Raw genomic sequence first — 11589 nt, forward strand, 5'->3', positions numbered from 1 at the left:
CTCTTATTAGCCCGTTTTATTAGAAATGACCAAATAGTAAACCTTTGTATTCGCAAAATGACTTAAACGGGTTAATTTGATGCCTTTTACCCGGCAAGGCGAATATTATAGCTTCTGTTGTGCGCAGGAGTGCAGTTGTATACTACATTTTTAATCATTGGCTGCATTGCTGGTTTGGGTAGATGTGAACCTGTTTTTTTTTTCCTCCATAAACGTGGATTCAGTGAAACACATATCGCAAGTAACCGGTCTAAAGAACATATTTATCATCAGCTTTTGTTTGTCTGTCCTTTAATTGCCAGATGTACAAGGTTAGGCCTACAGTGGATGCTGAAGACCGCGCTGCGCGTCACAGGACAGAGGAGGGTCTGTTTGCGCGCTCCCGTGCGTGCCCACCTCCTGTCTGCCATCCGATCCTACCCCGGTCTATTTGCTGACTCAGTGCCTTAAGCAGCATCACCGTTCACCTGAACAGAGCTACAGCATCCCCTGCGGAGAAATACATCAGCCATGGCTAAAACAGCAACCGGTAAGAATGTTCAGGCTGGTAATATTATAACCGGTGCATGGATGGATGTACGGATTGGATGTATGGATGGGTGGGTGGACTTGTGATTAGATGCAACCTTTCTGTGTCGGCCCCGGTGTAGTCTCCCGCCTGGTGGCCGTGCTTCTGTAAGGTCTCCATTGAGAATTTTTTTTTCTTTTTAGAGATTAAAACGAAGGGAAATTGGTTCACTCACTTTGAAAATTCTCTATCGACTATTGGCCTATTGTCTCAGCATGAGTCTGGTAATGATAGCAAGGAAATGGGTTTACAAGCCAAGCATCCTCCGTCATAAGGCTCTTGAAATGTCTCCTTCATTATCCTCATCTATGCGAATGTGTTTTTCCTCGTTTGATTTGTGATTATATTGTGAAACAGTGGATAATTAGTCGATATGCATCGCCCACAGACAGTTTTATTTACAACGCTGCACCTGCTGTTCATGCTACAGCGGCCCCAACATGCAGCATAATGCAGACGGACCCCACCCAAGATGCTGGGCTGCCCACCATTTAGCCGATAGCGAAGCTGAGAGGGCTTCATCAGTCTGACTTTTATATTACCTTGCCATAATTAAACTTAAACAGCTCCAACTGGTTATATAAAAACGTTTTTCTGTAACCTAGACGTGATTGTTTCATTGCTTCATCAATTTCTGATTTCTTCTTTTATTCATCTCTATAGCTTTCCTTATTTCTTACATGCCAAGGATGCATCACCAGCTGTGGCAGATGTGCTGTCTTTTTTTTTTTAAGCTAAAACAGACTATTGACATATGAAAAGTCTCCAATTTCAGATAATTATGTCTAAGAATGAGCACGCTGAACCTTATACTAACAGATAATAACTAGACTGTATCATGCATTAGTCATCCCCTCTGATGGACAGTTATTGTTGTAGGCCAAGCATTGCCATATTGGTTTCCATGGTATTTTTAGCCTCTGTGTGCTATCTAAAACATTTATGACATCTTAACATAAGCAAAGAATTTCGCCATTTTAAAATACAGTATAGCGTGCAGACTGGCTTCATGGTGGTGTGTGTGGTGGCAGAGATGTAGCGGAATAGACAGGTGCATGGCAGGGTGGGAGACAGGCCAGCCCTGCAGCAAGGGGCCGCTTCACACACTGGCCTTTGCAGCAGAAGGCTTAGCAGCCCTGACAATCTGTAGTCCTCTCTGAAGAGCCAGGTGGGCACTTTGTCAAATAGAGCATGGAAAAAGTGAGAGAATTTGTAGTTAGATAAAAATAAATAATCGAAGGAACTGGTGAAAAGACATAGCAAAAAAAAAAAAAAAAAAAGTCGAGATCATTGATCCGCTGTATTTGACAGTCATGATACCACACTCAAGATAGGAATAAAACAGATGTAAGTGCTGCTGATCTTTGTGGCCATTACACAGGACAAACAGCTGAGAATTCAACAGGACATTGAATAACTTGACCTACAGGTTTGTCTACACTGTCACTCACCTCATGCAGATTGCACTTGATATTGGACAGGGCATTCAGATTTTCATTTTATTGAAATACATCACAAATGTGTTATTATAACATCCAATGAGGTAACAGTAATGTCCCACTACCTCTACCAACAATGGTGCTGTTAGTACATGTGAACTATGTTTTATTTATGAATCTCTCTATTCATTTTTTCTTCTCCCTTTCTTGTTATCATCACTTTTATCATTCTTTCTCCTGTTGTCACAGATTGTGAGAGGAGGTTGGGTGGGGCTGTTACTGTTTATGACGTTTGTAATGTCCTTAACTATAGTCAAATTTGAATAAAACCATATTTAAAAAAGCAAAAGTAATGCTTCTTTGATCTTAACCACTCTTACAGAACACATTCATCCAAGAAATTATGAAGCAACATAGCATTATGTACATTTTAGACTTTAGTCCCCATCATCATTAACGCAGTGGTTATTTCATGCTAATTGGTTTATTGAGCAATTGAGTCATATCTTAATCTAGAAATATCTCATGTGTATATATTCATTGTTTGTACAGCAATATTTGAGAGTGAGGTTATTTTAGCTGGGTATTCATTATCCTGTTTTTTTATTCATTATCTTGTTTTTTTATTCATTGTCCTGTTTTTTTATTCATTTCCTTTCCTTTCATTTCATTCCTTTTTTTTTGTGTTTCTTTTTGTTTTATTTGAGCAGCACAGAGAGACTCACCCGGATGCTATGCTATGTGTTTGTGTTTCCACAGCATACAAAGAGAAGATGAAGGAGCTGTCTGTCCTCTCCCTCATCTGCTCCTGCTTCTACCCAGAGTCACGCAACAAGCTCATGTGTGAGTTTGAAGGTATGGATCAGCTCAAACATTGATTTTCTATTGGATCAAACAAATTACCCCCATGGATGTTTTACCTGCCCTGTAAATACTGACATACGTAATAGTGATATATTATTGGACTGATATATTTTATTATTGGGGATTGATTTTGCGGGTGTTGTCATTGTGATTGTTTAATTTACAGACATGGAGGTCAAACCTATAAACAAGCGGGCCTCAGGCCAGGCCTTTGAGGTGATTCTCAAGCCTCAGTCTCCAGTGTCAGATGGAGCTCACAACCTCCCCTCCCCCCCCAAGAGAGATATCTCTCTGGAGGACATTGAGAAGAAGCTGGAGGCTGCTGAGGAACGGAGGAAGGTGAATGTTTCACTTGTTTGAAATAGCTTTTGGTGTTTAAAATGGAGAAAAAAAATCTTCGGGACAATAAACCACTGAAGATGACTCAGTCATTGTATTATTTTTGCTGTGCATTTTTAGAACCAAGAATCCCAGGTGCTGAGGGCTTTGGCAGAAAAGCGAGAGCATGAGAGGGATGTGTTGCTAAAGGCCATGGAAGAGAACAGCAACTTCAGCAAGATGGCCGAGGAGAAGCTCCAACTGAAGATGGAGCAGATCAAAGAGAACCGTGATGCCCTTCTGGCAGCCATGATTGAGCGTCTACAGGAGAAGGTGAGAAATTCAGAATTGTTGTCACATGTCTGCGTGAAAAAAGCACAAAGGACCAATTCTGACGTGTCGATCGGAGACTGGGAACTGTCCTGACGGCTAATTACTCTCTGTTGTTGTGGTGTTTTCAGGAGAGACATGCAGCTGTGGTGCGCAGGAACAAAGAGATGAGGGAAGAGCTGACAGCATAAGCCTCACACAAGTCCTGACTTCCATGGTCCATTTTACATACCTTCATCCAGTCCTTAACCCTTTCTCGCCCCTGCCCTCACCCTCCTCAGAACAGACACCCAACCCTGGAGGCCGAGAGGTTCGAGGACCTCACCACCACATCACAACACACCACACCACCAGTACTCACTACTATCAGTATTATCAGTCAATACAAAAATCAATAACACTCATCTTGAGAATTGAATGGATTTGTTGATTTTGGAGAAAGTGCGAGAATATGGCTTTTGTTTTGTAAATACTTTTTTTCCAAATCTCTTTCTTTCTCCCTAGCCCTCTCTCTCTCTCTTTCTCTCTCTCTCTCTTTCTCTCTCTCTCTCTCTTTCTCTCTCTCTCTCTCTCTCCCTCTCTCTATCTATCTATCTATGATGGTAGGTGAAGTACATAAAAAGACCGTACTGTACTGCACTGTACAATTTCAAACATTTAGTTTGTCATTGATTATTGTTTCAGTTCTTGAAATTTGACTCTACAACCATTTTCTTGTGAAAGCCCTCGGTGTTGTGAGTTGGCTGTGGACTGACATTTGCAGTTGTTTCCTGATGATGTCATGATGATTATGTTTCTGTGTCTTTGTGAAGAATGACAGTTGGTGTACCTAGGCCACACACTCCTCAAGATATCAACGTAATCCCATCTGTATCTTCCTCACGCACACCTTCTCAATCTCAACACGCACGCTTGGAACTTAACAATACGCCAAAACCCACAGTTTGATAAAGTGTCCACTTCCTCTGAAATGAGCTTGATAATGGACTTGAGAGGTGCTTTATTGTAATTAAGAATGTCTTTGCCCAATGGGAGCAACTGTTTATACACTTGCAGATTCCCACTTACCCTGACAACGCCATTTCCCAATGAATCCATCTTCAGCCAAAATCAAAAGCTCTGTTACGTACACAGTTTTTGGGGATTAATCTCTTGAATGTTATGACACCATACTGGTACCATGCATAGTGTCTTGGACAGTGGAATGTGCCGTTGCTCCCACCTTGATATTGATAGTGAGAACATAACGTATGTCTGTGTGGGTGTATGTGAATGCGAATTTACCTTGAGGCATCATTAGCGTCTGCTCTCTTTAGCGGATTAGATAGAGAATGGATGCAGGATGCTTTACATTCAGCACACTGAACTAGTCTCTTTTTAATATACAGTACCACTGATATCTGCCTGCATCCTCTGCTGCTTGTGTTTCTCCCTTCATATATTTCTCTGTGAAAGCTTTGCTGAATAAAGGTTTGGGGTTCTGTGAACATGGCATGCACCATCTAATAATTTTCTGTGCTAATGAGGAGGGAAAATGTAAACTGCCAAATAAAAGAACCAGTTATCTACACATCCTGAGAATCACAGTCTTCCCCTAGTTGAGTTTTCATTTATGTTCATTTAATTGTTCATTTGTTTGGAATTTTATCTCATTTTTGGCATAGTTAAAAAGAAGAATATGTGTATGGAGTGGAGTCCAAAAGTCTGAGACCACCATCACAGTATAATAAACATAATATATAATCAAGTCACTGTAAAACAAATCCAGGCTCAGCCGTCGGCCATGACGAAGACCGAAGAAATGTGATGTTTCTCCAGCAGGTGGCAGTGGCAGATTTATTTTTGGCCAAAGAAACCAAACTGCAGTCCATACCTCATGAAAAGTAGGGCAAAAGTTCACCATATTCCGAATGCAAATACAGATGAAATATAATAACAAAAACACTGAGTTTGGATCTGAATCTGCTGGATCATTTATATTTCATCTACTTTTGAGAATCACAAGGATTTGGAATTTAATAGCAGCTGCGTTCAGTGGGGAGTGTTTGTGTCATGCATTAGCACTCAGAGGACATCAAATACGGACACTTTTGTATATTGTGATTTCAACTGACTGATATCTAATTTAGCATAGGAAGACGATACACTTCATTTATTATTAACAGCATGTGGCTCACGCCCTTAGGGACCGACTCGCAGACAGCGGCTGCCCCTCCTGGAAGCCTGAGGTGTTGCATGGACGGATTAAATTGAGTCATTAAAACCAGTGAACCCCTTAAAAACTGTGTCACTAAGATTGGGCCAGGAACAACACCTCAGAGCTGAGCAGTGATTTATTGGTCCAGCTGTCAGTGTGTTGTTGTTACTTTTTAAACCGCTTTCCTCCAATGTCCCCATCCTGTTCACACTATTGTCTCCGTTTCAGACCAACCCAAGCTGGTGAGGTCAGGGCAACATTGTAAAGGATTTCCTCTGGCTCTTAATGATTTCCTGGGTATTCATAAGGGCAACAATGCTCTCGGATTTGGTTACTTACCTGGCACATAGTAAAGGAATCGCCTTTCAGTTAATAACTGAGACCTTATTAGCTTATGATTAACTTCTATGGGATTGCAGATTATAAATATGGTCTTAATCACAGGGCAGGTAGTCTGCTTGCATATAGGAGAGTGTAGCATGAATATAGAAAGAAAAACCACCCATAGATGAAAACAAAACATTCTAGAGAGCTAGAGGAGCAAATGCAACAGAAACAAAGAGTTTGGTTTAAACTTTGTTTGTTTTATACTTTTAAGCTCAATTTATTGGTCCAAAAAAATATTACAAATAGATACAAGAATGCGATACACATTTCCAGTTCTCAAGTGGTTAGTTTTCCAACGATGGCACATACAATATGCATATTCTTTTCCACAAATTCTGACATTGCTAAAGCAGCAGACCGAATTGAGTAATTCTACATCTTATTAAATACAGACGTCTGTGCTTGACAAATGTAGAAGTTTCAGTATCTGGTCTACAAAATATTACCAATAAATTTGTGCTTACAGTAAATCTATGTATGGCCCATACGTCATATCACCCTATCAGTCCTCAAGCTGGAGACAGTGCATGTTCACTAAATTAGTCATCCATTTAAACTAGTAACAAAAATTCTTTAGTAATGACATACTGAGTGGAAATTACATCCTTCAGCAACCTCCTCCACTTATTCTTTATACTTAATAAAATAAATTCATTCTGTTTTGTTCCACTGTGTTTATTGCTATAAAAACAGATGAGGCAGGTTGTCCTGCCAAGTCTGTGGTGGTGGGCACAGCTCAGCTGTTGCCTTCAGTCCAGTTGTTAGCTTCAGAAGGCCCCAATCTCCGTGCCCCAAGGCCTGTAAGGCTTTGACAGGGTGGAGGAGGGGCTCACCGTGCTGAGGGCTGTCGGGGAGACGAGAGGGAAGGCACTGAAGGAGAGGGGGAAGGCCGAAAGCGAGGAGAGGGATGAGAGGAGCGGTGGCGAAAGCTTAGATGTTGGCACAGGCAGATTGAGGGGCAGCGAGCCGTTGGGAGAAACCCTGAGGGACTCTGTGGGGGGCATGACACTGAGTCTGGATGTCCCAGATGCCTCACTGGAGGAGGAGGAAGATGTAGAGGAAGAAGAGGAAGAGGAGGAGTAGGGTGGGCTACTGTTGCTTCTGGTTGCAGGTGTCCTGCCCTGGGGGTGTTGTAGGAGGAGGGGGTGGGGGAGATGGGCAGGGGCACTTCCATAGGCAGACCCCCAGGCCAAGTGTTCCAGTCCAGTGTGCACCTCCCTCTGAGAGGCGTAGCTGCTGAGGTGGGACACCAAGCGTACACGGAGGGGGTCTGTACTGTCCCGACCCTCGATGATGCTAAGGTAGCGAGCGGTCTCTGCCAGGCACTCCCTGAAGCCCAGGCTGCGGTAATCCTTAGCAAGAGCATGAGCCTCAAAGTAACCTGTCAGGGAAGAGAGCGGAGTCAGAGGTTAGAAACATGTGGTTCAAAGCATATTTTATAATCATGAGTTATGTATGAACGAACTTATTTACTTATTAACCAAAGACAAAAAAGGTGCAGTTACCTTTGCCACCAGATGCATGAAGCATCTTCAAATGGTCCACAGTCATTTGCAATATTTCTGCTTTTTCCAGTTTAGCTGATCCCTGTGAAGACAGAGAAAAAAAAAAGAATAGTTTCACTTTTCATGAAATGAATGGGGTATTTCCCATTAGATCTAAAAACGTGTATAGGCAAATGTGCCTCTACTCATAAGATAGGAATGGAAGTATAACCAATGTACCTGTTTCTCAAAGGCACTTGGCACCAATCTCCTCAGTTCTGACAGACTGTTGTTGATTCGGTCACGTCTCCGTTTTTCAATGATCTGTTCAAAAAAAAAAGAAGAAACAATGTAATAAAGGTCACAAATAGAAAAAAAAACACAATGGCGTGTATCAGTGCAGCACATGATGAGTTTACTTACCCCTCTGCGTCTTTTTCTTGCTTGAACTTGGGTGGTAGTGGAGGGTGACATCGAGCCGTGAGAATCAATTTGTCTGAAAGGTAAAGCAGCAATACATTATTTTTTGTTATTGAACAATGGCAAGATAACAAATAGAAATACGAGTCAAATAAAGTTGAAATGTTGCAGTCAGTTAATCCATATTCTGCCTCAGAATATGATATGATAATTATTTAGAAAAAGAAGTTAACATACCCATTTTCGTCGCCGCTATCTTTCTCCACCTCAACATTGTCGTCCAGCTCGCTGTCCGATGAGCTGTAGTTGTGGCTTCGCTTCATTTTTCTTTCACACAGCCAGCAGAGATCAGAAGACTCCTCGCAGAGAAAACTCCAGCGGTGCACTGACACCAGAGCGTCTGTGCAACAGTTTAAACGTCAGATCTGCTTCTGCTGGGATTATTTTCACACCGCGGAGAGGGGGGCGGGGTCCCCGGATGGTGTGGGCGGTGCCCGAAACGATTCGAGCCTGTTAAAATCCAGCTGGCATTTGAGTGACACGTGCTTTGAAAATAATAGTAATGAGGAAAAAACAATAAAAAAAAAAAAAAAAACATTTCAGAGAGGAAAGCTCCAGTGAAGATGTTGAGGCCCATGTTTGAAATGATTTAAATTGATATCTAATGCATCATTTTCGCAGAATGTATTTAGAAGTTGATATTCAAAATGTTTCCAGTGAAGAGCGCTGAGGTTGGTCCTTTTCTCCTGTGACAGCTCAGGCTGGCTGGTACACTCCTGGCCTCAGGTCCCATAGTTTCCCTGCTGAGACCCTAGTCCGTGAGCAACAGGCCCCATTATGGTGGGAGCCCTCTTCTTCTTTGGTGTTGTGGAGGACACACGGCCTATTAGCAGAGTGTGTTGTTCATTGTCTGCTGTCAGCTGTGTGGTTCCACTGCGGCACTGATCAGCCGGGAGGCCCAACATTAGTCAGTCAGTGTTGCCAGGCTCTCCTAGGAAACACCCACCATCACCCCTCTCTCTCTTCCACCTCCTCCCCAACTGACTGGCACAGGGAGACCTTCCCAGGGAATCATTCATCCACTGCGGGTGAAAACAGTGAACCTCGCTCTGCTCTGCTGTGAAACAGAAATGTTTTTAGAAGCTTGAGCTAAATGCAAACACAGATGGACTCTTTGCTTCTGAGCTACATTAAAACAAAACAACCAAGCCTATGTTGGCATAAGCAGCAAAACATATATGCGGCTCACTCTGGATAGGGAGCAAGGGTGGTCTGCAGAAGGTGTGATAATTTTGACCCTTTTAATACGCTTGGGTCAGAGGTCAAACTATACAAAAACACGGCAGCTTTCATTGTTTATGTTCCACTGTGTAACTGATCCCTCCTGGCTCTTGTTCTAGTCTGTATTAGGGAGAAATACATAAATATATATACAGATATTTCTGCCTTTATGTATTTATGTATTTATATGTCATTCAAGGCAAATATTTTAATAAGTGTGTAATCGCAAATTAGCACAACTTTCACTTTAAGTTTTATTAAGTTTTAATAGGTTAAATGAGTAGATGTTAATCATTGTCATTGCAACAAAAAGTTGTATTTAGTCTACTGATGAAACCATAATAGTTCAAATTATTTCCATCCTAGGCTACTCCCACTCCACCCCAGACTACGTTTATCATAAATACTTCTTATTTTGCAGATTCGGACTTTACATAGCCTACAAAACATATATCCCGTGTCTAAAAGTAATTAATTTAAACCATAACCCTCCACATCATTAAATTATTGCTCACATGTTTTTGCATCAATATTAATGATATAATAATCAGTCAATCATTCACAGAAGCCATTGAGCATTATGACTACCTTTATTTTTACATAAGTGAAAGAGCTGACTCTTTCTTCCACCACAGCCCTCATATTCTGTAAGTTGACATTTAAAATGTTACACTATTACTATAAAAACAGCAGTCACATGTCAGTCTTTTCTCTCTGTCAGGAATGCAAGGTCTGGGAAACGACAGAACTTGAGGCTGGGATAATTCCTGCATTGAGTCTGACATGTCTGGTAAGGCCATCAGTGGGAGCGTGACCCCCCCCCCCCCTTTGCTGTCTTCCATTCCAGTACCTTGTAGAGGAGCAGCTGTTTCTCTGCTCTGTCCATCAGGTCAGTTGTTAACTCGGTGCGTTGGGAGCTGGACAAGTGCAGATGAGAGCTTGATTCCGGGGAGCAACTGCAGGCCAACACGCTGTTCCCAGAATGTCAGAGGGGTTACAGTGGTGACAGATACAATGTGCAAGCTTCAGTCATTCTGTTGATGCAGTGAGTGTGGATGAGCCTTCACACTATCACTATATATACACACACACACACACACACACACTAATCATTGACCCCCCCACCCCCACCTCCCCTCCCTTTCCCTCCCCTCCCTGACAGCACGCACTCTCACTAAAAATCATTTCTACCTTCACCCACTTTGTGCATTTCTACACTCACATGCTCCCACTCGCTGGATTTATAGACCTTAACATGCGCATAATCCAGTGCTGAAAAACACGCGAGGCCTGCATACTCCCTCTCTGGACAGGATTTCACATGAAGTCATGTGTATTGCTCTTCACTCCAGAAATTTTTTGTGCTAGTGGGACAGATTTGGACACGGATACCAGTTAGATCAGTGCAAGCCCTCCCCTTGCTCTTTGACTAAACCATACATGGCCTCTCCGTGACACTCTGCTGAATGGCAGCTTGAGTATATTCAGGATCACTTCAGTATTGTTTATGATACTATTATGGTAATAGGACTCTACACGTCCACCGGGTCGACGGGACAGGCAGGTTGACGTGTTCTCCATTAAGCAGACACAACCCACACTCCTCACACCTGACTGTCAAGGTCCCTCACATTAGCGCTGACATTGCTGTGGTCTATTAAACATAATTAAGATTCTTCATCCAAAAACCTTGACTTTTCACCCGTGGCATCACAGCTTTTTCTCAGCCTCCAACCCAGTTGACTTTTGAAGAATTTGGTTATAGATTATATAAAATTTCCTTTCCTTTTTGAGTGTGTTTGATTTGAGCTCATTTGTCCGTGATTGTCTTGTTTCTCTATATTATTTTTTATATATAATAACTTGACAAGCATGCCAAACTGCCTGTTGACCCTGTTCCTAACTTGGTACCAATTTGAAGAAACTACTCGCAAACCAGTGCCAGGAAGCTAAGAGGTATAAGCAAGCATTTGTTTGAAACTGGCGTGTGCCCAGCTGCCTTCCTCAATCTCCCCTTAGGTTTCCCTTGGTGACTCTTTGTGTGCAAGAGTGCGGCCTGATTGTGTGCTGGTGTGTCTGCATGTGTTTATGTGTGTGTTGACCGAGAGTGTGCGAGTGTGTTTAGGAGGTGCTGTTTCCCACAGCCCTGATCTAATTCCGTGGTAACTCAATCTCCGTGTGAGCGCTTCCCGGCGAGTGTTCTCCCACCCGTCGACAGTCTCTCTCTGGCTGGCTGAGTGGCTGAGTGTGTCTGACAGAGGCCGGCTCAGTCCCATTGGACCCCAACCCCCCCCCCCGTTC

General features: G+C 42.6%; 2 protein-coding genes across 2 annotated transcripts; one reads left to right on the forward strand and one right to left on the reverse strand.

Moving 5' to 3' along the window:
* The first annotated feature begins 369 nt into the window (after positions 1 to 369).
* On the forward strand, positions 370 to 5105 carry stmn2a (stathmin 2a). Its single transcript, XM_023403077.2, has 5 exons — positions 370 to 529; positions 2767 to 2862; positions 3038 to 3210; positions 3331 to 3522; positions 3651 to 5105. The coding sequence occupies exons 1-5, from the start codon at positions 511 to 513 to the stop codon at positions 3708 to 3710; spliced, it is 540 nt and encodes a 179-aa protein (XP_023258845.1). The 5' UTR covers positions 370 to 510; the 3' UTR covers positions 3711 to 5105.
* A 1174-nt stretch (positions 5106 to 6279) lies between these two features.
* Positions 6280 to 8563, reverse strand: LOC111652741 (hairy/enhancer-of-split related with YRPW motif protein 1-like). Its single transcript, XM_023403089.2, has 5 exons — positions 8245 to 8563; positions 8011 to 8083; positions 7828 to 7911; positions 7609 to 7690; positions 6280 to 7484 (listed from the first exon to the last, which is right to left on the reverse strand). The coding sequence occupies exons 1-5, from the start codon at positions 8328 to 8330 to the stop codon at positions 6871 to 6873; spliced, it is 939 nt and encodes a 312-aa protein (XP_023258857.1). The 5' UTR covers positions 8331 to 8563; the 3' UTR covers positions 6280 to 6870.
* Between the last annotated feature and the right edge of the window lie 3026 nt (positions 8564 to 11589).

This window comes from Seriola lalandi, unplaced genomic scaffold, assembly GCF_002814215.2.
Source record: "Seriola lalandi dorsalis isolate HSWRI2012SDOR001 ecotype SW California unplaced genomic scaffold, Sedor1 jcf7180002054062, whole genome shotgun sequence".
Classification (NCBI taxonomy): domain Eukaryota; kingdom Metazoa; phylum Chordata; class Actinopteri; order Carangiformes; family Carangidae; genus Seriola; species Seriola lalandi.

Bases quoted from the DNA above. Each gene is read 5' to 3' on its own strand.
- stmn2a (XM_023403077.2), top strand. The intron at 3,211-3,330 runs GTGAATGTTTCA...GTGCATTTTTAG, and splicing joins CTGCTGAGGAACGGAGGAAG to AACCAAGAATCCCAGGTGCT. The intron at 3,523-3,650 runs GTGAGAAATTCA...TGGTGTTTTCAG, and splicing joins TTGAGCGTCTACAGGAGAAG to GAGAGACATGCAGCTGTGGT.
- LOC111652741 (XM_023403089.2), bottom strand. From the start codon at position 8,330: ATGAAGCGAAGCCACAACTACAGCTCATCGGACAGCGAGCTGGACGAC. The intron at 7,912-8,010 runs GTAAGTAAACTC...TTTTTTGAACAG, and splicing joins CAAGAAAAAGACGCAGAGGG to ATCATTGAAAAACGGAGACG. The intron at 7,691-7,827 runs GTACATTGGTTA...CTGTCTTCACAG, and splicing joins CAAGTGCCTTTGAGAAACAG to GGATCAGCTAAACTGGAAAA.